This window comes from Mesoplodon densirostris, chromosome 2 (assembly GCF_025265405.1).
Source record: "Mesoplodon densirostris isolate mMesDen1 chromosome 2, mMesDen1 primary haplotype, whole genome shotgun sequence".
Taxonomy (NCBI): domain Eukaryota; kingdom Metazoa; phylum Chordata; class Mammalia; order Artiodactyla; family Ziphiidae; genus Mesoplodon; species Mesoplodon densirostris.
In genome coordinates, this window is record NC_082662.1 from 176,529,356 (window position 1) to 176,556,744 (window position 27,389).

The 27,389-nt window shown below is 40.8% G+C and overlaps 2 protein-coding genes across 4 annotated transcripts in view; both read right to left on the minus strand.

Annotated features, from left to right (window-relative positions):
* Nucleotides 1–5,842, minus strand: part of TGFB2 (transforming growth factor beta 2) — an 82,882-nt gene extending 77,040 nt beyond the window's left edge. The window contains exon 1 of one of the 3 annotated variants that reach the window (XM_060091429.1): nucleotides 4,815–5,842. In XM_060091429.1, the coding sequence (XP_059947412.1) occupies nucleotides 4,815–5,160 (346 nt within the window). In that variant the 5' untranslated portion in view covers nucleotides 5,161–5,842. The remainder of the gene's footprint in view (nucleotides 1–4,814) is intronic. The other 2 variants (XM_060091427.1, XM_060091428.1) reach the window with 2 other exon arrangements.
* Nucleotides 5,843–21,889: 16,047 nt separating this feature from the next.
* RRP15 (ribosomal RNA processing 15 homolog) overlaps nucleotides 21,890–27,389 on the minus strand; it is a 46,689-nt gene continuing 41,189 nt past the window's right edge. Inside the window, exon 5 of the mRNA XM_060088661.1 lies at nucleotides 21,890–22,243. Coding sequence (XP_059944644.1) covers nucleotides 22,100–22,243 — 144 coding nt within the window. The 3' untranslated portion in view covers nucleotides 21,890–22,099. The remainder of the gene's footprint in view (nucleotides 22,244–27,389) is intronic.

The window sequence follows — 27,389 nt, forward strand, 5'->3', positions numbered from 1 at the left end:
AGGGGTCGCTGTGGAGACACAGAAGGCTCCCGGAGCCTCTGCCAGGTCAGCTGGTCCCCATCTACCCCTCCAGCTTCACAAAGCCCAGCCTCCATCCAGGGGGGACTCCTCAGGAGAGGAGACCGGCCTCCCTTGGCAACAAAGACGGCCCAACTGCTTCAGTTATAACCAGTAGATCTCTTTGAGGAGTTTTCCGAGACTTTGAAAAGTAAAAGAAAGGAGAGAAAATCCTGGAAGAGAACGTAGCCTAAAGTTAAACGCGACCACAATTAGGCACTAGAGGTAGTACAAGCAATGATGCAATACAAATGGGGGAATTAAAGTTGGGTCTGCTGTGTATTAATAACTCAGTCATTGGGGAAGTCTAGGGAAGGGGTTCAAGTCTGTCTCTCTCTCTGTGTGTCCCTCTTTCTCACACATCCACAGAGAATTCCCCCCCCCTCCACCGTGTGTGTGTGTGTGTCTCTTTCTCACACATCCACAGAGAATCTGAAAAATAAAATCCCTATCACTTTGCTGTATACCTGAAACTGACACAATATTGTAAATCAACTATAGTTCAATTTAAGAAACAGAAAAAAAATCCCTGAACATCAAGCAAAAATAGTACTATGTTCCAGCAACTGCTAATATTTTCCTTCATCGGGCAATTGGCTGATAGTCCAGCAATGTGTACACAGAAAGATATATCCATGAATAGAATGTTAAGTTGCATCCCCGCCCCCAAACCATAGTGCTATTGGTATTCTTTCTATCTTCCTCAATTTCATTTGGAAAGCTACAGGGGAAATAGAAAAAGAGATTGCTTGGTATTAAATGTTTAGCATTTATGTGAAACAATTACAAAGGAAACCTCACCGTAATGTCTCAGGCTGTATATTTTAGTTTATCTAATTCAATACGATAGAATAAACCAACATGATGATTTACTTTCTTCCGTTGCCGAGCTTGGAGATTCCACTCTTCCTTAACATGAGCTGCTTATTTTCCTTGCAAGGAAAATCCACGATAATCCTTCACTTCTTTTTTCTCTGTCCTGACTAACAACACATTGCTGCTGACTGAAGTTACAGATGGATGGAGCGACACCCTTACTTAGGCTAAATGAATGGGAGCTTTTGATGCCTCTAATTTAGGCCCTTTAAGATCATAATAATAAAGTATACACTGTACCAAAGAGTCAAGTTCATCGTCCCACTTACTTCAGAAAAGTTTCTGATTATCTTTCTATTCCATGTTAATGTCCTTTTGATGATAAAGATGTTTTACTTTCAGATTATTACTTTGGAAATGGTACTACTAGCAGAATTCAGCAACTGCAAATAAATCCCAGGGTTACCGGCTTTCTCCACGTGGGGATTACTGACATTTGGAGCTGGATAATTCTTTGATGTATGGGGGTGGCGGGTGGAAAAGGGACCTTTCCTGTGCATTCTAGAGTGGTGAGCAACATCCCTGGCCCTTCCACTCCCAATCATGACAACCCAAAATGTCTCCAGACATTTCCAAATGTTCCCTGAGGGTGTGGGTGGGGGAAGGAACAAAATCACCACAGTTAGAACCACAACACGTGCCTGATCTGTTACATGGAAAAGAGAGGGGAAAGAAAGAAAATAAAACTTTTTGTCTCTTCCTTTTTTTTGACTGTCGAAGGGTCTACATATTTTAATTGTTAATCATTTGGATTCTTACTCTGTTATGTGGAATCACTCTTTCTAAATTTCTAAAGCCCCGTACGGTGTCTTTTGAATAGATGTGCTTGAAGTTCAAGTGGATTGTCAAAAGGACGAGAAGTCCACTAATTCCCACTGGGTAAAGTATGGGTAAACCTTAGCATAACTCCACTTTGAGCCTTAAACTAACAGCATGTGAAAAGATCAATATGAATAAATTCAAAACTAATCAGATCCCTTCTTCAAATGTTGACACAGTATTATTTATATCCCATAAATACCTTCTTGACTAAAATTCATCCTAGGAGATTGGCACCTGGCCAGTTCTATTCATATTTACTGTATTTATATAGTATGCTGGGCCAAGGATAATATTTAAGACAAAATATGCCTGAAGACATATACAGTATCTCTTATATTTTTACTTTTAAAACTCTGCATTGCTAAAAACATTTTGTCTGAACTGTATAAGATGTCCTGCAAAGGGCTACCAACAATCTGTAATGATATATAGCTCACTGAGTATGATTAGAGCATATCTGTAATATTTGAGCTGAAGTCACTCCCTGAACGCTAATAAGTTGGTGGTAAAAAGTGAACCAGTGATCTTTCCCATGCCTTCATCTCTGGGGATTATGACCCACCGCGGATTCCCTTCAAGAAATGACAGGCACACTTCCTCCCCACCATCTCTTCAGGGAGGACCGAGTTAAAAGTTAGGCGGAAAGGTCCTAAAGAAGGAAAGCTGGTATATAAGCCAATGCTGTCCTTTCAGTTTGCCCTTTAAAAATATGGTGGAGTGATTTTTTTTTTCTTTTCTTCCTTTTTTTTTGGAAGGGTTCACTATATTCCAGTATAACTAGAAAGTACTGGAAAATCAGTTAACCTACTTCCTATAAAATTATCCACAGTCCTAGCACAGTAGTATCAAATCTGCTATTAATAAGGCTTTCTGCTCCTAAACTTCCTTTAAGGCTTTAAGAAGCCTGTACTCTTTGTAGGAAGACTGATCATTTATACTTTATCCTGCACTGATCAGAGGCTTTCATTTCTTTGGTAGCTGGGAGAGGAAGCAGAAGGGAATCCACACACGCACCTGAGATGCCAAGGTCTGAGATCCTAATAATTTGAGAATTTTTTCCAATTTGGTGATGATGATAATCTTGTGTGAGATCACCTCAGTTCTTTAGACTGAAGAGTGCTTGAAGAACAAAGAATGAACACCCTCTTGGGTAGTTTGCTCTCTCCACACCCATCTCGTGAAGGGATCAGACCTCCTCTCTGTTATGAAAGTGCCAGCAATTCATGAGAGCTGTTGCAGGTAAACACTGAAGGCTTGGCTTGTTCTGCTTCTACATAACTGCCCGCCTGCCTAAATTCCAGTAGAACGGTTGCACTTGCACGTGCTAGAGAATGCACACTGACTCAACTCCCTGTTGGGTCTCAATGACTTTGGACTAATTACAATGAACTTTCTTTCCTAATTATCTCCTTGGCTCCACCCCAGGTAGAAAGCTTTCCTTCACTCCCCGAGGGGGAATCACCAGGGTGGAGTGTATTTATCACCATTGTTTTGTATGGTGATGTAATTACAATAATAAAATCATCCCGCTTGCCAGGATCTCCTGCCTCAGCTCTGCTCTTAAACAAGAAGAGATGATGCTGCAGCAAAACAGAGGTCGCCAGGAAGCCTGGGGTTGGATACTTCAGCTGACAATCTGAGACCATCAAATACAAGACATGGCAAGTCCCGGAACTACGACTTGTCAAACTAAATATAAATATTCAAAAAGAAAAGCACCACCCTGCAATTAGAACCCCTAGGATAAAATTACCAAGATGGCCATATTATCTCTGTAGGCAAGACACAGAGACGTCGTGAAGACTGCCAGGGAGTATATAGGGCATGGAAAGGGGAGGAGAGAGATGGGCAACCAATGAAAAGTGTACGACTTGGGATTTGGAATAGGCAAATGTTGGAGCTCTTTTTTTTTTTTTTTCTTTTTCTTCTTCCTGGTATTTAACCCTCTCAGGCATCAATATATGCTTCTTCTTCTTTTCTTTTTTTAAAGAACTTGGAAATCATTCTAAGCTAACTGCCCTCTTCCCTTCCCCTCAAAGAACACAACAATAAATCATTTGCTCCCGTTGCTACTGTATGCCAGCTGGTTTTGAGGACACTGCCCTCAGAGAAGCCAGTTTAAAAAAAAAAAAAATCGGCTGTCTTCTACACTGAGATTTAGGAATGCAACGAAGTGACTGCAGGAAGCCTATGAAAGGGCAGGGAACACCGGGCTCAAGAGTGAGAAAGATAAACGATAAACGCATAAGAAAAAGGATCTGCTACACCGGCGATTTTAAGGAGGCAGGTTTGAGTGAATTCTGAAAAAAATAACGTGAAGGAAAAACCCTTTTAAACGTAGTCAGCAACGAAGCTGTCCTTTCTACCATTCCAGGTGAAATCAAAAGGGGACGTGGTTACAAGATCTCGCCTTGGGGGGAATGTAAACACCTCGCCGAGGCAGGAGATTCAAGAATTGAGGGGTTGGAGGTAGGTTTTTGGAGGGGTCTCCAGATCGGGTTTTGTCTTGGCGACGCTGACATTTTTTGGGGAGTTAGAGACAATAGGGAAGGCTTGGGGAATCAGCTGATAGGTCGGCACGGAAAGGGGCGCCTTCCGGAGAGGCTAGTTTGGAGCCACTTTTTTTTTTTTTTTAACCCCTTGTGCACCAGTTCGGCGGGCTTCAGGCCAATCGGAGCAAAGAAAACAAACCCACCAAGGTTTCCCGGTTTAACGCGGCCCCAGGGAGCGCCTCCAAGTTTGACAGAGGGCTGACTCCTAGCCGGTGGCCGAGTTGAGAATTCCAGGAAAGAGAAAAAAAGAGAAAAACGCCTTATAAAAGACGGGGGCGTTGGGGGAAGGGAGAAATGGAGAAAATTAAAAGTCGCAAGTCCACGTTTTAAAGCCTAACGTCCTCAGGCACACAACTGGCAAGGAGGTGGGTGGGACGGAGGACAGGAGCAGGGGAAGGAGCGAGCTGGGGACCCGGAGAGGGCAGGGCGATCCCTGGAGTGGCTGCGGTTCTGGAAGCCTCGGGCAGCGCTAAGCCCCGGGGAGTGGAAGCGGGGAGCGGTACTTACTTTCCGAGGGGAAGAAAGGCGGCATGTCTATTTTGTAAACCTCCTTGGCGTAGTACTCCTCGTCGCTCCGCTCGCGCTCGCAGGCGGCCGCCCTCCGGCTCGCCTTCTCCTGGAGCAAGTCCCTTGTGCTGTTGTAGATGGAAATCACCTCCGGGGGGACTTCCTCGGGTTCGGGGTAGTCTTCTGGGGGGCTGGTGAGTTTCAGCTTGCTCAGGATCTGTCCGCGGATCGCCTCGATCCTCTTGCGCATGAACTGGTCCATGTCGAGCGTGCTGCAGGTAGACAGGCTGAGCGCGACCGTGACCAGATGCAGGAGCAGAAAAGCGCTCAGCACACAGTAGTGCATTTTTTTTTAAGGTGGAAAAAAATTTTTTTAAAAAAGTAAAAAAGTAAGAAAAATAAAAAAGAAACCAACAACTCTCAAAGTACGGATCAGGTAGATTTTTTTTTTTTAATGCGAAACTTTTGCAAACAATCGGGAGTCAATGTCCGAGCGAAAAAGCTATCTTGCTTGAATTCCTTTAAAAAGAAAAGGCAAGTCGTTCTCCAAGTGGAAATATTAATACACGACGGGCAAGGGGGAAGCTTCACTTGGGGGAGTCAGCAAAAGTTTTCTTGGAGCGACGAGATGGGGACAAAAAAAGAGACGAATGGCTATTAGGCAGAAATAAATTTAGGAGGAGGAAACGGAGTTCAGTGTGTCAGTTTCGGGTGCGGAGTGGCGGATCCGAACTCGGCTCCTCCGGCCAAAAGGGAAGAGATGAAAAGGTCCCGGGGCTGGCAGCGGGCGCGCCGGCGGGAGGGCCGCGGGCGGCGCTGTCAGGGGGGCGGCCGAGGCCGGCCGGCTCCAATTTATATATTTAAAGAAGGAGCGGCGCGGCCCTGCCTTCCACTACGGCGCTGAGAGCAGGAGCAGCAGCAGCTCCGGAGCGGAGGGGCGCACACGTGTGTGAGTGTGTGTGTGAGTGTGCGCGCGCGCGCGCCCGTGTGCGCGCGCTGGGAGCGGGCCCGGCCCCGGCGGGGAGGCGGGAGCGCTTCGCGCTGCGCCCGGGACTCGGCCGCGTCCGGCGGGGGCCGCGGGGGCCGCGGCGAGGATCCTGCTCCCGGAGGTGCGCGCGGGGGCCGATACCCCGGCCGGCGCGCCGACCCGCCCGGTCACTCCACGTTGCCGCCGCCGCCGCCGCCGCCGCTGGCGAACGCGTCCGGCCTCCAGCTCCCTCCTTCTGCTCCTTCTCCTCTCGCTCCAAACGCCAACCCGGCAACAGACGAGCGGCGGCCGCCGCCGTGGCTTTCGCCCACCGCGGACCGCAGCGGCAGCCCCGGGACGCGCCGACAGGGGAGTTTTATTCCTAGAGGGTTGCGAAGGGGTCCCCTTGCACTCCCACCCCTGCCCACCCACTCCTGGTTTCTCTCCCACTTGGGCTTTCTCGCTGGGGGCAGTAGGCACTTGGCAGCCTGCAGTAGATCCTCTCCTTCCTCTTTTCTGCAGCCAGGCAGCCCCTCGGCTTGCCCCCGAATGGCTCCCTAGACCGTTATCCTAGGTTCTCCATCCCTCTTCGCCAGGCCTCCCTCACTTGCGCTCTCGCCCTTCCCTGTGTGTCTCTCTCTCTGCCTCTCTGTATCTCTCCCGCTGCCTCTGCCTGCTTCTCTCTCTCCCTCTCTCTCTCTCCCTCTCTCTCTGGTCGGGAGCTTCTGGAGCTCCCCTCGGAGCGAACCTTCTGCTGCCAGCAGATAACATCACGATCCTGCCTGGGAGGAGAGATTTATAAGTTCTCTCTGAACCACGTGTTTGCCTTCAACGAAGTGACGTGCTAGGATTACAGTCAGAAGTCCTCTCGTTTACTTAGACCACGAGCTCTCCCTGAACCGTTGAGGGGGTGTGGAAATGAGGACGGCTGTGGGGAAGGGAGGGAGGAGGTGGTGTGCGCCCTGACAACAGTGATTTATGCTATTTACTTTATATAGTCATTTTGGACCCGTCTGGTGAAGGACATGCGATCAAGCCTCCCAGTTTTACTTCGTGTGGCTCGCTGGCTCACAGCCTCCCAGTTGGGATCACTTGCTCTAGAATGGAAGTCTTCCCTCCTGTATTGTACACACACACACTCTCTCTCTCTCTCTCTCTCTCTCTCTCTCTCTCTCTTATGCAAATGAGCATCAAACAGTTGACTCTGCGCCAGGCCAGCCCTGATAGGTCATCCAAGCTCCACCTCCTAGCTTCTTAGTGGCATCATTTTCTGAGATTCCATAGCACCGTGCTGGTACCTTTATCCTAAAGCTTATTTTATTATGGTTTGTTGTTTACAGCCTAGTTCTGCATTTGACTGTGAACGGCTGAAAACAGAGCTCTCTCTTTTGCACCTGGAGGATGAATTCTATTTATTTTACTGTTTGAATGAATGGCTATCTTCTTAATTTGCTGCCTAAGCCACATCTTGACATGGCTTTCTCTTCACCTTCTTCCCCAGCTAGACCTCAGCAATCAGCTTCATTCTTTCCACAGCATATATCCAGGAAGCTGGGATTTTAAGTGTTTGATGTCGCTGTTATACACTACTCATAACTTGACATTTTCTATTTCAACCTAGTCCAGATTAGATAAATACAAAAATAATTCTTTCCCCTGTACACTTTTTCTTTTCTTTTACCTTTAGTTACTCAAAGTCAACATTTTCATTTCATCATGACAGTAGCCATACCGACTAGACAGATGATTTAAACTGGAAACTCTGTTGTTGAGTTTTCCCCCGAACTCAAAGCCACTATATCATTCCCTAGTTCAGATGTTCCTTTTATTATAGAAAGGTCACAAAGAACTTTCTCAACTTTTGGAATTTACACTTTCCATGTGTATGGGGCCTATACCATTAGTAAATAGAGGGGTAAATAGTTACAATAACAGTAGCGAACACATATTACACTTAGTAATGTGAGGCAGATCGACAGATGTATATATATGGTCATTTAATTTTCACAACAACATTCTAAAGTAGGTATTATTATTGTCATCTCTATTTTGCAGATGAGGAGACTGCGGTACAGAGAGGTTAAGTACCTTGTTCAAGACCATAGTAAGGGGCAGAGCTGGATTCTGCAATCAGAATGTACTGTCTATGTTCTTATCCACTACGTATTTCTAAGAAGCACTGGTACCAGAATATGTCTGACAAACAGGGATTGTGTGGTGAAGTTAAGTTTGAGAGATACTGGATACTCTATTGCCTTACAGATTCACAGTTTCCATCATGTTAAAGGCTCTGAGAATCTTACAGAAAATAAAACTGTTTAACCCTTTTAACCCAGCATATCCTGAACTCCCTTGAACATGGGATTTTTTCCTATGAAAACACATCAGAAAACTCTGGAATAAAGGAATTGTTCCAACCAACTTCTGAATAATTCTGAAAATTATGTGTAAATCAGCATTAGCACGTTCCTTTCCTGGAGGTCAATTTCAAATTGCAGCAACTTGAAAGCAGTTAGACAACCAGCTACAACTCCAATAGCCAAAGTAAAATATACTCAAGAGGTGCTGCTATGGGGCTAGTAGTTTCACCAAGTTGTCGTCCCTTTTGAGTTGAGTTTGAGAACTGCACTAATCTAGCTATACACAAAGGGGAAAAGTGACTGTTCCTACACGTGGGGCAATTATAGGACATAAAGCAGGAGCTACTGAGTGAAGATGTGGCTTTGGAAGGTGGCTGGTAACCTTAGGCACCGTGCTCCGCCAAGGACATAGGCTCAGCCTCCCCTCAAATTAGGGAGACTACCTTCTAGATAGAAACACAAACGTACCTGAGGTTAAGTGGATTCAGATTAGAGTGTGGATAAAGCAGCAAAAGTCCATCTCCATCACTGCTAGGAAAGCAATCTAAGCCATAAATCCTTCTGACAACCCCCTTCCCAACATAAACACACACACTTTTGTCCATGGTATTTAGTTTGATGAACACGTACTGCTTACTTTACAACCCCTCAGACTCCTGGCCTGTTCATAAGAGGCTACTTTTAATTTCCCCAAAGCCCAGGAAGCGAGGACAGGGGAGGGGATGGTAAACTCTTCTAGTGTGGCTGAGGAGAGTGACTTGAGTGTAGCAGGAGAGGAGGCGCCCCTTTCTACCTCTCAGGTGAGCAATCCTTTGAAGATGCAACAGGTAAGACTTCAAGAGCTGTCCCCCTGGTTTACCAAAGCCATGCGGTAAGAGGGGATTTCACCCACAGAGACCATCCTGATTAGCTCAAGGAGGCAGGTGAGCACAGTGTAAAAGGGGCAGGTTCCAGACTCAAGTTTTCTTGGGTTCAAATATCCATTGCTTTCTGGCTTTGTGATCCTGGCTAAGTTACTCAGACACTTGTGTTAGTTTCTTCATCTATGAAATGGGCATAACACATAGTACCAACAAGTTAAGGTTACTGTGAGGATTAAATGACACAAGGTACCAAGAGAGTTTCTAACACAACCTGGCACTTAATATGTGCCCATTTAATGTTAGCGACCATTCTTGTATCCTCTCACTTCTTCATTTCTGTCAGCTCTTTCTCCAACATAAATAGAATGAAAAAGCCAGGGAAGATGCTAATTAGAATTTGCTTCAAGGTTATGCCTCCTAGCAGTTTCTGTAAGTTCATTTTCATTGTTATTTTAAACATTATGGTATTTTGCCCCTACTAATTGTAGGAAGAAAGGGCAAGAGGATACACTTTTGGTGAATAGAACTCTAAATGATTATCAAAATCCAGTTAAGTCCAAATTCCAGTTTAACACCCTAAAATGGAATTCTTTGTTTTCCAGATCAGTGGGAGAGGGTACAGCCGTTTCCACCACTAGCCCTTCTCTGCTCATTAATGGGTATATTCACTTAACTAATGTGCAGGTCCTACAAGAGCCTAAACAAATGCTTGATATCCAAACAACTACTCATCGCTGTCCCGAAGTTTTACCCCTAAGGATCACAGACAAGAGTTTATAATGTAATAGGTCCTTCCTAAGTCTGGCGAAATAAAAACTTCATTTGTAACAATTTTGAAAGCTTTCCACAATGGTTTCAAGCCTCAAAAACCAGGAGGTGGGGAAAATAAATATACAGAGATACGCTCAATAGTTAACACTTGATACACGCAAAGTAACCCTTTAATGTGAAAATATACCAAAAGCCTTTTAAGTTCTTACTTGTAATTTGATCTTTGATACCACAATTCAAAAACAATGTTTGGTCCATAACACTTTTTGTCTTATGTTCTGTATGCATTTTTATGCAAGTTTCTGCTCTCAGAATAATGAAATGAAAACGTTTAGTGATTTCCACAAGAAAAACCATCCAAATATTGTCTCCATTCTGTATCTATAGGTTTATCCAAGAAAGACGTGATAAAGGACAAAGGATGGCACACTGGCAGGGAGGAAAAGGCTGAAAGAGAAGATCACAGGTGGTGAAAGATAAAGGGGTGAACTCAGGAGACAGGGAAAAGCAGACGTATCAGTAGGTTGTGAGGTTTTAAAGTGATAAACTCCTCACACTTTGATGATACACTGTGGGAACACTGATCTTACCCTCTGGAATTGCGATTAGTTGATGGATTACTGCTGGTGGCTTTGGGGCCCTTCCACCTCTATATTTTCAGCTCCGTGAGATTTCCAACAGGGGGCAACCTCCGGAGGCCTGGATACTGTCACTGCCTACTGAAATCAGCCAGAGATTCTGGTTTCTTACCCCCGGTGAAATTCAGCCACTAAAATAGCACTTGGTGATTGATATAAATAAATGAACATTATGGGGACAGCTGTCTTACACTAAAATATGGAGACACTCTTGATAAAATGCTAATGCTGATCAAAAGAAGCCAGCAGCAGAGTTTTCCTTAGTTTTTAGGGCAGGGTTTGACACTTGCCTTTACAGAATCTCTGCTCCTACTTCACTGACCCCACCAGCCCAGCAGTCCCCAGATACTTCACAAAGCAAGAGACTGGAATTAGGTTGCTGGGGACAAAGGGAGACAGAGAAGTATAAACAAAGTAAAAATTCAAAGATGAGGAAGGATAAGAGAAAAACATAATGATGTTATAATTAAAATGAGTATGACAACATAAAGTGGAATTTTTATCTTTTTAAGATATATAGTCTTTAAATGAATTTGTCATCATTTCAGTGGGCTTCATAGATTGTGGAAAATTCTGAATGTGTAAATTTCCATGAGCAAAGTTACCAACCTCTATTTCAAACAACCTTGCCTTTCTGCTGCAATTATCCTGCAATTAAAAAATGAAAATAAAACAAAAACCAACAGGCAATAGCAACTGCAGATAAAAAGAAAACCTGGATGTAGTTTTTTTTAATGTTAGAAGGAAAAACTAGTAAATACGTATTTTAAAAAGCAAAGTGTAACTATACTTTTAATACGTATTTTAGACAACAAAGCTGTATCGGTAGTTATGATTTGTAAAAGTGGAGACTGAGGGCCACAAACTTTTCCTGATGTTTGTTTCAAGACTTAGAAAAGAGGGCCTCCCTGGTGGCGCAGTGGTTAAGAGTCCGCCTGCCGATGCAGGGGATACGGGTTCGTGCCCGGGTCTGGGAGGATCCCATATGCCGCGGAGCGGCTGGGCCCGTGAGCCATGGCCGCTGGGCCTGCGCATCCGGAGCCTGTGCTCCGCAACGGGAGAGGCCACAACAGTGAGAGGCCCGCATACCGCAAAAAGAAAAAAGAAAAAAAAAAAAAAAAAAAAAAAAAAAGACTTAGAAAAGAAAGTTAGTTCTTACATCGAGGGCGACCATATAATTTATCACACAAACCTGAGCACTTTCAAGAGTGAAGAGGATGCTTTTCATCAATACACAGGACACCAGGGGTAAACCAGGACTGTCCCAGATTGTCACCCTAAAATGAAGCTACTTCCCAATCGGAATCTGTAACAATGCATCAATTAACTTTTCACCTTTTCTCGGTTCAGTATGATATATGTTGCGTATTTCCAAGCCTTTTTTTTTTCTTTGCCTATGCTACCGATTCTAATAATCACTATCAGAGCTATAATTTGAAAATACTTGTACGATTTTTAGCATTTACATAAACATGTACCACCCCCAAAATGAAGTTCCTGAGAGGTGCCTGGTCAAGATTCTTCTGAGCTCCATGAAAGCCCATCCCCCACACAGACAGGAAGAAGAGGATGAAGATGAAAATGGGGATTAACAAGTATTTCATGTATTCTGGGTACAGCCAAATTCATTTTTAAATTTTGGAAAGTGAACAATAGATAAAAGAATCTGAAAGGTAAAAATAAAGTGTCCTCTTCCTGTTTTAGTGTACAGAAAGAACAGAATGTTTCTGTCATTTGCTGCTTCCGGGTCACCTAATACTGACTTTTTACATGTTGATCTTCCCTGTTTAGTAAACAGTGAAGGCTGCAACAAAACCAGGGACACCTGGGAAGTTAATGTCACCTACAGTTCTGGTTTCATTTTAGAGTATTTCAGTTATCTCTATGTGTCTTTTCAAGTACAAAGGCAGTATCTTTACAGTCAGTATCAAATGGCAAGCTGTTTACCATAAACCAAAGAAATAAATCCATAAATGGGCATGTGTTATGACCCAAAGAGACTTCAGCAATACACAAAAATGATTTTGACTACCTGGTTATTAGAGATAAGCTTTTGTTTTTTAAGAGGTCTTTGTTAATTAAGTTACTTAAGGTCACTAGACAACAGATTGTTGCAAGGTCAATCTGGTTATTTGACCAGTTATAACGGTTAAATGGAATCGATACCCCGGTTGTACTGATTGTTCAGAAACTAGTCCCTCGCCTGGTGTGAGGGCTGGAGGGGAATCCTTTAATTCAATGATAGCCTAAATCGTGCCACCTAGAGGAGAAAAGTGGTATGTCCTACAGCTTCCTATTTGGGGAAAACTAACATACTCAATTTCCCTGGGTATTTTCATCACAGCCTATTAAACAATGATACAATATCATCTGGCTGTAATTTTTTTTTAACTACTGTAATTAACTTTCACCTCAAGAATATTTTCCATTGACTTTTTTTCCCCAGAGGAAAAATAAAGGTTAGTTACTTGTTATCTCCTAGCCAATAACATTCTAAACTAAAATCTAGTCTTCATTTTTACAAAGCATAATTTGAATATCTAAATTCTTAATAGCAAAAATGTCAGCACTTACACTTTTATGAGCCATCTAAAGTCATTAAGTAACAACCAGAGATATGGGCAATATATTGTATCTTAGTATAAAAGGAGCTAGTCACGTTCCAATAGATAAAACTATTGGACACTACTCCAGTACTTAGTAGTAGTTCCATTTCAGCAGCATCAAGATAATTAAATAGCGAAGTTTTAATTATCAGACATACTCAAACAAGATCTATAATAAATTCTCCAATAGTACACTGTATAATAAACTGACAGTAGCAACCAAAATAAAGCCTGAGCTGACAAGCTACCTTTAAATTGCTAGTGCCAGGAAAATGTTCACCTTTTGATACGTGCCGTCTTCCCCCACCTTCCACTGGCCATAGGTTCGTGTCATGAGTAAATGAGACTAAAAAATGTCATATGCCTGTTTATTTTTCCCAGAGCAAAGTGCAATTTCTAGAATCTCATTTTTCTATAAGACCTTAATAATTTCTAGAATGTCATTTTCTATACATTAGTATCATCTACAATGTGAAGAATCACCATTGTGTTTAACAGCTCTATGACTGGAGCTTGGACTCAACTGTATTAATAACTGTGAACTTGGGCAAGTTATTGAACCTATTGCTTGTTTCCTCAACTATATGTTGGGGACAATAACAGCACCTACTTCACAGGGTCATAGGAAGACTGACTGGATGAGTTAAGGGCATTATCAACTGTTAAATACTATCTGGCACACAATAATTACTGTATAAATGTTTGCTGTTCTTATGACTTGCTCTGGTCCAACTTATACTTGACTGGTTGATGGGCCGACCTTCATGCAGTTATCAGTTGCACCTCTCCATGTCAACCCCCTGGAGTGTTCTATTAAGACAGTATTTAGAGTTTTGGTTCTGGAACAGCTGAAGTAGACAGTAAATATATTTTAATTTCTCACTACAGGTCAGGATCTTGGTACTCAGTGTGAACTCGACTTTTCAGGCCGCCAAAAATTATTTTCTTAAAAAAAGAATGTATTATGTTCTTCTATTCATCTCATGAATTTCTGGCATTTGAAGATTTTACTTATGCTATCCATAATTTCTTAATCTTACATTTTCAGTCTACATGCAATTCTTGACACGTGATTTCACCAGTCTTCACGCCATCATGTTAAATGGGAGCACAAAAGTGGAAGTACCACAGTTGACGTCTGTGTGTGTCCTCAAGTCACTGAACTTGTAGGCTGTCTAGAATTTGTTATTAAAAATAATGCTATTATACTGTTCACACAGCATTTTCTGTAATTAGGATCTTTTCCTGAGGAGGGTTTCTAGAAGTAGAATTACTGGGTGAACACAAATTTTACTATCTGCCAGACTTTAGACTTTTGTGGGAGGAACTCATTATCTAGAAGAGGAATGTTTATGATTACAGAGATCAGAAATGAATAACAAATCCACATGCACAGCATCTAAACCTCCAAATACATAATACTGTTTCCTGAGACCCTCCCTACTACATAGCAGAGTAGGCACTGTGCTAGACAGACGCTGTGCACGCATTATTCCAGTCCCTCCAATATACACAAACATATCCCTGTGCCTGAGGTACATGCTAGCCTTAAAAAGTTTTAAGACATTTTTGCAATAACACGTGGCTTAAAGTGAGTCCAAACTGAACTCTGAACTCAGTTCTGATTCCAAAATTTTGCCTTCTGTCATCTAACAATGAATACTGATATTTCTAAAAATATTCCATGTAAATATAACCTCATTTATCATTAGAAAGTGTACTTGGGAGTCCTCGTAAGGACCAAAATATGGCAGCTGTGTCATGCAATAGATATTCCTATCATTCCTACCATTTGTAGAGAAGGATAATGTCACCTTGAACCTTTTGGACTCTGAGCTTTCACTATTTATAATACACTTAAGAGATCCCAGTGTTATTGTACAAAGACAAATATTATGTAGAAACAGCCCTGATGTTGTGCTTGGTACTACTCAGTATTTCAGGGTAACTGCTGTGTCTGGCTGCCTGGCTGATGTTTTGAGAGCTGATGTCAATCCCTTGTTTATGTCCATCCCACGGGAGGGGTTCCATTTTTACCGAAGACTGAAGTCTGGCTCTGCGAGCACGCGGAGGCAACTGTCTAGAAGCCTCAGGGTGAATCAACAGCTGCAAGGCCACCCACACAAAGGACACGGCTCTCAGCTGTTTCTCCATTCAGAGCCCCAGTTGGTCTTGACCCCATACAAATTTGGTGTTGCTGCTTTGATGTTTATGAACCGACTGTATTAAAGACGCAGGGTAATGATTCTGGGGTTAGAGAAACTGTTCTTTATACAAATGTGGTTTAACACCTCATCATTTTAAACTGGCTGTACTAATAATGCTCATGGTGCTCTGTGTTTTCGTTTTTTTTGCCCAAATCTGCAACCTCCATTTGCTCTGGCAGGATGTCGAGCGTGTGCTGGGATAGATCGGAGCTGCTCGATACCTCGGGAGCCCTGCCACTCAAGGCGCTTCCTCAGGAAACCTCCTAAACAAGGAGGCTCCCTCCCGGCAGAAGTCCCTAGCGCTGGAATTCACTGGCTTAGATGGCACCTGCTGTCTGCTGCTCTGACAGTCCTCAGCATGTCCCTTTCGTGCATCACAAACCTATTGTTTCACAGTACAGCACTGAGACTTAAAGTTTAGTGTGTTCATTCTGAAAGCTGCAGGTGATACTACTAAAAAAGCAAATGGTATGTGTCACACACAGTGTCCTAACATGTAAGGACAATAGTTATACCTCAGGAAATAATTATAAAGCAACTTAATATAGCTTTTTAAAAATACAAATAGTGAAAAAGACATCAACCATAGTTTAGTCAATAAAACTCACACCAGTATTTGTATATACTTAAATTGTATCAGTAAATGTTTATGGAACAATTCAAGATAGACTTATGATTCCAAAATTTACTGGTATTTTATTAGACTAAATATATGCTCTGTGACTTTATTCTCTTCTTAGGTAGACAGACCACCACTAGCCATGTGCAGCTTTTAAAACTTGAAGTAATTAAGTAAAATGAAAAATCCAGCTTCTCTGTGTGCCTAGCCACACTGGAGATGCTCCATAGCCACTTGTGCTACCATATTGGACAGTGGAGATATATTTCCATCATCACAGAAAGTCCTACTGGACAGTAGTGATGTAGAGACTAAAATTATAAGGAATCAGGCCCACTTCTCTAACATATACCCTTGTTTAACTACTCGAATGAAAACCAAAGAGCATTTGACAGAAAGCTAAATATGTACTCCTGCTATGGTGGAGGGGTGGGTGAATGAGGTGAGCAGTGTTGGACCAGATGTTGCTAACAAAGCAAAATGAAACATATTTTGTAACTCTGTCTCGGAGGACAACTCTTCTGAATACAAAAGTTTCATCACACACCTAGATAAATAGCCCTAAATCAAAACTCCCTGAAAGTATACTCAGTAGACCAGATGAAAAATATTAATGTGGTTCTAAGCTAGAAAACATCCTTTAGAGAATCTAAAATTGTTTAAGAATTGTTGGACGATATCCTCAAACTACAAAATTCTGATTAGATTTATTACCACTCTTAACTCTTAGTATTTTGTTAACCACCAATCACTACTCTACATGTCCTGTCACCTATCTCAGACACCATTTTACTTCCACATCTGTTCACTGGTCCTCCTGATTGATATATTTAATCAAGTTCTGAAAAGCTCACACAGAGAAAAAATTTACCAGGAGGCCTACCTTTGCTGCAATAGTCAGTAAGATTCATCTATCCAGCTGGCCAAAATTCAGACTCCTGCTTTCTTGGGGAAGGAATGAGAGAGCTTTTTGTAGGCATGGAGGAGTTCTCTCTCCTTTTTCCAATATTTGTTCTAACTGCCAATTCACCTCAAATAGTCTTCGTCCTCATAATATCTGCAGGGCTCAACAGACTCACTACCTATCACAGATAGACCGAGCGGAGACAAACATCAGTCATGTTGATCCTAATAGATAAATTTAAGGAAGGAGCACTAAGAACTCTGCTTCCTTCAACTGAAAACTGTTTCCAAGTAAAAATGAACTTAACATCGACAGAGTACCGACAAATTAACCTCTTCACACCCCTAAACAAGCTTCATTATTCTAGGACTCCTATGACTGTACAATTACTGTACAGTTCTGTTACAGTAGTTTTTTTAATGTACAACTTAGATTCCACTATAATAGCTTTTTAAAAGGTTATTTTTTAATAAACATTTTTTAAGTCACGGCAGATAACTGATTTATTTCAAGTTATCACTGTTAATCCAAACTGCCACACAATCCAAATCATACAGTGGGCACGTACTGAAGGAAGTCGACTTTAAAAAGGAACAGGAGATTTGACTTTTTGATTTTTTACAGGAGCAAAATTACCCCTTATTTTTCCATAAACAATATCACTCCAATGATTCTAGTACAGTTCCTGGAACAGGTGCTCAATTAATGCCAGATAAATGTTTCACTTAACTTTCTAATTCTAGTAGGAAATCTAAGTCAAGAATCAATGGTAGGGCTTCCCTGGTGGCGCAGTAGTTAAGAATCTGCCTGCCAATGCAGGGGACATGGGTTCAAGCCCTGGTCCGGGAAGATCCCACATGCCGCGGAGCAACTAAGCCCATGCGTCACAACTACTGAGCCTGCGCTCTAGAGCCCGCAAGCCACAACTACTGAGCCCACGTGCCGCAACTACTGAAGCCTGCGCGCCTACAGCCCATGCTCCGCAACAAGAGAAGCCATGACAATGAGAAGCCCGCACACCACAACGAGTAGCCCCCACTCGCTGCAACTAGAGAGCCTGCGCACAGCAACGAAGACCCAATGCAGCCAAAAATAAAAAAACAAACAAATAAATAATTTTTTTAAAAAAAGGATCAATGGTAGCTAGTTATTTCACCTCTAAGTTAAAAATGTACCATTTGCTATTTTATGCATTGCTGTGGACTGAATTTTTGATCCCCCACCTTCCACAATTCATATGTAGAAGCTCTATTCCTAATATGATAATATTGGAGGTGGAGCCCTTTAGGAGGTAATCAGGTCATGAGGCCCTTATAAAAGAGACACTGAGAAAGATGATCTCTGTCTCCCTCAAGCAGACACAGCAAGAAGTCAGTTGTCTACAAACCAGGAGGAGGGTGCTCATCAGACATCAAATCTGCCAGCACCTTGACCTTGGACTTCCCAGCCTCCAGAACCATGAAAATAAATATTTGTTGTTTTTCCCACCTAGTCTATGGTATCTGGTATAATGTCCTGGACTAAGACACCACACACACACACACACACACACACACAGACACACACACACACACACACACACACACACACGTGCACACTTCCTTAAGAAATTACAAATGTTAAAAAGTATCTACTGATTTTTCAAATGTATGTTTTAAAAGTGAAATTCACGTGGCACAAATATATCACTATACTAAGTGCAATAATGGTACTTTGTGATCATTAAAAAAACTGAAAAAATAAAACTTCCATCCCATTTCACTTATGACTCTTTTATATAATTTTATATTTATATAATTTTATATACATTAAAATTAATACAATTTTATATTAATAAACATCTATAATAAAATAACATAAAATAAGTAAATCCGTATAGGGAAGAAACAAGTTATCCAAAAGATGTAATATCAACTTACTTATTTGACCTCCTCCTATTTCTTCTAAATATTTATGCTCTATGATGAGTCCTTTATAGGCATTCTCTCAGGTCTTATAATTCCTTACAAGGTCCTCAGTTTGTCCATGTTTCTGTTCACACTTCAACCTTAGGACTTCTCTGCTGTTATATGTTAACTGGGACTTCTTTAGGTGTCTAGAAACTGCAATTAAATGGCTTTATGGTTAAGTACTGTATTTACATGTCCTAAAGACCAGCACGGGAGGAAGGATTCGTTTAGTTGGCAGCCACTGAATATTAAGTATGTTCATATGTGCAAAACACAGTGACTGAAAGCCTTAAGAGGTTTTCCAAAATTTAAACATTCCCTTTCACCCACTTATTCATATTATAAAAGACAAAATATTTTAAAGGATTGGACTTACCCTCAAATAAATCTTCCAGAACTTCCTATGGAGTCATTTCAGGTTCTAAGTACTGAAAGCGAGCCTTTGAATTAGTCCATCTAAAGCGTTTCCAAGATATATTTTTCAATGAGTAGAATAATACTTAATCTATGTAGAAGTCTAGATAACTTGAAAATAAATTCAGTATTCTAAGTTAAAGTACTAAACTACTGTAGTGATTCTAAGTTATTGTCAGTCTATAACAGATATTAATTTTGTGAGATTTCAACGCCTAAAAGCAAAAAGTAAGCAATACTAAACTATGCTAATACTGAGAACATTCACCCTAGCCATCTGAATATCCAGATAAGTGAATAAGATAATACTTAGGTACTGGTTACCTGGTTACTATTTTCCATTGTTCTTTTTAAACAAACAAAAATAAAATCTTTTTATTACTCTACTACCCTAAATAGTTACCAAAAATAAAATCCAAATATTGTTATATTTAGATAACTATGGGGGGGAGGGGTATAGTAATGCTGTTCTTTTTCTTTTCCCTCCTTAAAGAACTCAAAGACAATATCAGAAATTAGGTGCAGAATTATTTATCTGATTGATGTCAGAATTTAAATGTTGTAGGGGGACTTCCCAGGTGGCGCAGTGGTTAAGAATCCGCCTGCCAATGCAGGGGACACAGGTTCAAGCCTTGGTCCGGAAGATCCCACATGCCGCAGAACAACTAAGCCCGTGAGCCACAACTACTGAGCCTGCACTCTAGAGCCCGCAAGCCACAACTACTGAGTCCACGAGCCACAACTAATGAAGCCTGCACGCCTAGAGCCCGTGCTCCACAAGAAGAGAAGCCACCACAGTGAGAAGCCCACGCACCACAACAAAGAGTAGCCCCCGCTCGCCACTAGAGAAAGCCCGCATGCAGCAACGAAGACCCAACGCAGCCAAAAATAAATAAATAAACAAATAAATAAATAAATAAAATTTTAAAATAAATAAATAAATGTACGTAAAATATTTAGGGTAGAGATGACAGAGCTAGATTATTTAAAACATCCATCTAAAGATACAGTTTTTAAAATAATATGCTCATCCTTAGATTCATATATGGTGGTATTTTGCTTAAATATTTGATTGCCAATATGCAGAAATATTAATACATATAAAACATCCTTTCTTTATGATAAAAATTGTTTCATGCGATTTACATATGCTTTACACCTTCTAACATAAGTGATACATTTTTTTTTCTTATAGCAGCAACTCAATTTTATTTTGGAATAAAATGATTTCTGAAAGAAGAAAATCTGCCAATATTCTCTTCCTTCCTTTCAGTTTGAAAATCTTGCTCAATTTTTCTAAATTAAACTAATGACTATATGATGAGTTTATGTTAAAAAACAACTTTTTTACTAAACAAGAAGTTATTTACCCATTTCTATCACCTGATGTCCTATTCAGAAGAATTTTTGCAAAGCTTGAATATGATTCAGAAACAGATTAATAGCAAAAAAAAAAGTAAAATCTTTAATTCTGAGAAGATAAAAGTTTTTAGGTGCTGCAAATTTGTTTTTCAAAATTATCTACGTGTGAGGTTGTATTGAAATATTTATCTGTGTTAAGTTATACTGAGATGTTTAGCATGCTCAGGTTACTACTGAGGACTAGTTGGTCACATTTACTTATATTACACTGACAAAATAGCAGTTCTATAATTTAAGAAGACACTAAATTTCAAAAGTTTGGATACATACAAAAATGTACTTTGAGCTCTGCTGGTTTAATCATTTGATATCTTAGATGTATACCTTCCTTTAGGGTAACAAATACCAGGCCATGGACTAATTTAACTTTGGTTACATAATACTTGTAACACTCAAATGGGTTTGCAAATATAAACGTCTCTGCTCTAGCACGGTTTTGAGGGGAGGATTATCCTTCGATATATAACAGATGCAAGCATGTGCAATTTGGTAGTAGGAGGGAACTATTTTTACTATGGAAAGATGGAGTAAGGGATGGACCCTTTTAAAAAAGAACAGATCACTTTTATTAAATAATTCCCCTATAAAGTTTGCATCTTAGGCCCAGTTTCACAGAAGTTTTGGAATGATATTAAATAGCCCTGTTTTCTCTTCTCTTTTTGTTTAACATCTAGATTCTGAAAGTCATCCAATTTAATAATCTTTAAGACAACTATAAGGAGTCAAGTCTCAAATCAGATGCAGTATCTGATGCAGATTATCTGTTGTCTAACTACCATTTCACTGGTCAGCCAGTCCAAAAAAAAAGAATTTAAGCTAACTCAAATATTTAGGGAAAATAAGAGAAACTAGAACATGTCAAATATGCTTCCTAAGAAATTATGCCTCATTGCATAAGTTAAATATGAGATTTTCCACCTCAGTAAATCTCTCATACAAAAATAACCTAACACTTAAAATAAGTCTAAGCCATTATTTATATGTATTACTTAGCATATAAAACGAAATAATATAAAAGTAGAAATTTGATGTTTCTTAAATCGTAATTGCCAGTGTCTAAAAATAAAATCATCACCCCAAATCAGAAATACTATAATTAAAAAATTTTGCTACATAGGTTTTCTCAATAGCTCACCAAAAAAAAAGACATCAACCCTTCCCCACAAAAAATACATATAGGTCTGTAAGTTAGAGGCTGAAAAATATTAACTTCAAGGAGTTCATTTTAATTATGAATTGATATTGCATTTCTACAACCCCTGGTGATACTTAAGTAAAACACCAATATCCAAAAGCAACAGGTAAACCTATAATGAACTTGGCAAAATGCATATCTCAAGTAGAATTATTTATTTCTACAAACGTTCTAAAGAACAATGCTTAAAATTATACAAGGTTTGAAATATCATTTTAACCAAGTTTACATGAAAAGAGAAACACCAAAGTTGATAATAGTGAAAGTCTTTTAGCTCTCTTACAAATGGTGTCTTTATAATTCCCCAACTTTCAGAGCATGAGTATTTTTCTAGGAAAAATAAAATGGAAACTGTGTTTCTTATATAGCTTTATGTGTCAGAGTCACTTCCAGACCCCGGTCTGTTGTCATCTGGTCCATCACTTTCTTTGTCCCAGTCTTTCATGGATGCTCCCATCATGAAATTATCACGTAGGATAGTCCATCCTGGGCCCTCTTCTGATTTTGCTTCAGTCTGTGGAAAATTATACAATCAAAATATTCAGAAGTCAATTTCATCATAAGGAAATTTTAAAATTCCAAGCTATAAAACAAACCTGTCAACACTTTTATAATAGGCGTGAAATCAAGACAAATTATAGACTGACTTTATTTATACACTATGATCATATATGCACAAATATGTAGTACTATGTTAAAATATTTCAGCCTTGGGCTTCCCTGGTGGCACAGTGGTTGAGAGTCCGCCTGCCGATGCAGGGGACACGGGTTCGTGCCCTGGTCCGGGAAGATCCCACATGCCGCGGAGCGGCTGTGCCTGTGAGCCATGGCCACTGAGCCTGCGCATCCGGAGCCTGTGCTCCGCAATGGGAGAGGCCCCAACAGTGAGAGGCCCGTGTACCACAAAAAAAAAAAAAAAAAAAAAAAAAAAAAATTTCAGCCTTATAAAAGAACCATGGAGCAGAATTAAACTTTTTTTTTTTTTTTTGCAGTGGAGGGTATAATACAGTAAAATCTAGGTTTGGTATCAATTTTTAACATCTTCTGACAATCAAAATAGACTTACAAAATATCGTTTAACATCCAGTGATAACTTATTAGTAAATGTTTGGCAAATTATTTTAACACAAAGAGAAATTTAACAAAGGTTTTTAACTCAAAATAAATTAAAGGCAAGAAAACGAAACTAACCTGATACTGTGCTAAGGTTTTAACAGATGCTATCTCATTTAACATTTGATAAAAATTTGAACCAGGGCCTCCCTGGTGGCGCAGTGGTTAAGAGTCCGCCTGCCGATGCAGGGGATACAGGTTCGTGCCCCGGTCTGGGAGGATCCCATATGCCGCGGAGCGGCTGGGCCCGTGAGCCATGGCCGCTGGGCCTGCGCATCCGGAGCCTGTGCTCCGCAACGGGAGAGGCCACAACAGTGAGAGGCCCGCATACCGGAAAAAAAAAAAAAAAAAAAAAAAAATTTGAACCAAATGTTCTTTATTTAGGTTATGATCTCCCTGCCTGCCCAAATCATGGACTCAAAAGACTAATCACATGCTAAAACCATAAGTATCTGAAACAGGCAATAAACATAATAGGTAGTCAATTCATTTTGTTTATTCATAGGATTTATATAAAACTATGTAAGAGAGGCTAAGAACTACAGCCTCTTCTTTCATGCTACAACAGTACCACCTTGTGGCATTAATTAAGTAATGCAGGATGCTGAACTCTAAACTGGTTTCTTTCCTTCATTCCACAAATATTTACTGAGAACTGCACATCAAATACCTTTCTCAGTGTTAGAAACAGAGTGATGAACAAAACAAAGTCCCTGTCTTCATGGAGCTAACAGTCTGTGCTCTTCTACTTATGCCATTCACAGAAATACACAATGTGGGAAAAATCTCTCTAAATGTACGAGAACCCATTTGGTTAGAAAATACTGTTACCTTATGGGAGCCATTAATCATATAAAAAGCAATTATTAAGGGAAAAGGTGTTAAAGACATTTACTGGGTTAAGAGATTACTTATCTAATTCTGCTGAAGTTATCTTTTATTTTAAAAAATATAGCCCTGAGACAGTCATACCACTAAAAAAAAAAAAAAAAGACACTATTACAAACAGGAAAAATCTCCTATTGGCTTACTCCCCAGGGCTTGTCCCTCAGTAGAACCCAAAGACTGGACAGCATATAAATGTGAGCAAAGATTTCAGAAATGACTTAGTGAATCAAACAGTGCACTTTGTACTATAATTTAACCAGCATAAAGAAACAAAAACATCTGTGCTAGGTTAAACCCAATAGTAAAACAGTTCCAATGCTTTTCACGCCGCACTGATAGACAGTAATGAAGTAGAAAGGCAATTTATAACGCGGCTCACGGCGGATGCTAACACCTCCCCATCCCTCGTCTTTACAGTGTCAAACCTACATTCCTAGAAACGATTTCTGCTTCTGTCAGATTAAATTACCTAACTGGATAAAAGGCCATTTTCCCTGATTCAACTGAAGTTTTCTTTGCCAACCTCCTCACCTTACTTAAGAGAGAGTTGCTCCCAATGAACAGAGATCCACTTAGAACCAATAACTGTAACACTTCTCCTGCCAAATTAATTATTCAAAGTTTTCAATTAAATTCTAAAAAGTGTATGCTTCCTGGTATAGGCACACACAAATGACTAACTAGTAAAGACAGCCTGACATGAATGTTTGTGTTTACATGCGAGTATGCACAACCTTCATGGTAACAAGGCTCCATGTTTAAATAACTACACCCAACATGCTATGAACACATTACCGACCCGGAGCAGGCAGACCCCACGTGACCGACCTCAACGCAGACTTGCTTCTACATGAGAGCTCACCCTGACAGCCAACTTCTGCCGCATCACAGGGTTGCAGGCACCACAAGAAAGGAGGGAAGGAAGAAGGGGAGACGAGGACAATCTTAACCAGGCAGCTCAGAAAGAAAGAAAGGGTAACAGTGGACCAAAGGAAAGGATTCATTAATTAAAATGGTGAGACCTACTGTCTCCATCAACACGATCAAGTAGGCGTATGTTTCAGGCAAAGAGAGCGATCACAGCATAAATTCAAAGCTCTTCTCAACTGTCCAACTTGAAGATAATGAAGTAAAGCTTTACTGGGGGTCTTGGTGGTGGCGTTCTGGTTTTCAAGCACTCACACAGCCTGCTTCAGTCAGTCTCAAAGTGTGGCCCTCACACCAGCATCAGCATCACTAGTTAGGAATTCACAATCTCAGGCCCATAAATACAGAAACATTAAAAAAAAAAAGACCCCCAAAACTTGGGCCCTGTTCCGTACCTACTGAATCAGAAACTCTGGTTTAATCTGTTTTAATAAGCCAATCAGTGCTTCTGATGCTCACTAAAGCCTGAGAACCACCAAATAAAAGGACAAATATTTCTTAGTGACAGTTTTCTTTCACTGCTGTAAGACTAAGTACACTTTACGGCTGAGAGAGAAAAGATTTCAGATTTTGGAATCCAATGTCAGACACAGCACTGGATGCTTGACAGACTGCCATCATTCAAGCTACATTACAGTGGCATTTTTATACCACAAAGCAACAATATGGAGAAAAAAACTGACAACATAAAATTTAGTACTAACAAGTGTAGGTTAATATAGTTTAAAAACAGGTATTTTCGGGCTTCCCTGGTGGCACAGTGGTTGAGAGTCTGCCTGCCGATGCAGGGAACACAGGTTCGTGCCCCGGTCCGGGAAGATACCACATGCCACGGAGCGGCTGGGCCCGTAAGCCGTGGCCGTCGGGCCTGCGCGTCGAGAGCCTGTGCTCCGCAACGGGAGAGGCCACAACAGTGAGAGGCCCGCGTACCATAAAACAAACAAACAAACAAACAAACAAACAGGTATTTTCTATAGTATCTCTCAAGATGGCAGCTCAAGAAAAAAAACACCTCTCAAGATGACCCTTTAACTTCTAATGCCTCCACATGCTGAATAAATATGCAGCAAGAAAAAAGGCAGGGGATCCGTGTTAAGGTGGCTGTTTGAACATAAACAACTAGTCCTGCTCAACTGCACAGCTTAAGCAACAACAAAAAAGTGACTGTTGTTTTAAAGACATAATCCACTAGGACAAGATCCAAAGAGAAAAAACAGCAACAAAATTTTAGAAGGTGGAAGCAGATGGACTGGAGGAAACTGTCTTGGCAAAGCCAAGGAAGGTGAATCCTACAACTGCAACTGTCAGGCTGACAGCTAACCCAATTCACGCTGCAGAATGTTCAGGGGAAAAAAACCAAAACCTAGAAACGGGCAGTTCTGGGTACTTCTGGAAGTGAGGGTAGGAACAGAGGAACCAAAATGAAGAGAACTGGGTGAAAGTTATCTTAAGAAACAATCAGGTCCCTAGATCTGCTCCCCACTCCACCCTCCCCTGGCAGAACACTTGAGGTTTAACCCCTGGAGAGGTTATGAGCTAGCACAGATGAAGGCATAGGTGCAGTACCAAAACCAGGGGATTAGGTTACACACACACACACACACACACACACACACACTCCACCCCCAACGTGAGTCCCAGCCTTATTCTCACATTGGGCTCCCAAAATGCTGGTCAGCAGATTTTTTTCTCCAGGCAGGAGATCAGGAATACTCTAGAAAATCTGACCAGTTAATAATAAATAACCCACTGAGAGAAGCCTACATTAAAGCTCACATGTCATGTGGACAATATCCACATACTCAGAGTGTCCAGTAACCTTTTTAGGATTATTTGTTCTAGTCATGAACAGACAACTAAGGTTTATCAGAAAGAAGACACAGAATAACATAAACAAACACAAACATTTAAAAAGCAACTTGCTTGGGAGACTGGATTGACATATGTACACTAATATGTATAAAATAGATAACTAATAAGAACCTTCTGTATAAAAAATAAATAAAATATAATTCAATAAATAAATAAATGAAAAATAAAAAGATAAAAAGCAACTTGCAGGAAAAAGAAACTATTCAGGCAGACAGCAGAAGCAAGAAGAACTACAATCCTGCAGACTGTGGAACAAAAACCACATTCACAGAAAGACAGACAAGATGAAAAGGCAGAGGGCTATGTACCAGATGAAGGAACAAGATAAAACCCCATAAAAACAACTAAATGAAGTGCAGATAGGCAACCTTCCAGAAAAAGAATTCAGAATAATGATAATGAAGATGATCCAGGACCTCAGAAAAAGAATGGAGGCAAAGATCGAGAAGATGCAAGAAATGTTTAACAAAGACCTAGAAGAATTAAAAAATAAACAGAGATGAACAATACAATAACTGAAATGAAAAATACACTAGAAGGAATCAATAGCAGAATAACTGCGGCAGAAGAGCAGATAAGTGACCTGGAAGACAGAATGGTGGAATTCACTGCTGTGGAACAGAATAAAGAAAAAAGAATCAAAAGAAATGAAGACAGCCTAAGAGACCTCTGGGATAACATTAAACACAAAAACAACCACATTATAGGGGTCCCAGAAGGAGAAGAGAGAGAGAAAGGACCAGAGAAAATATCTGAAGAGATTATAGCCGAAAACTTCCCTAACATGGGAAAGGAAATAGCCACCCAAGTCCAGGAAGCGCAGAGAGTCCCATACAAGATAAATCCAAGGAGAAACCCAC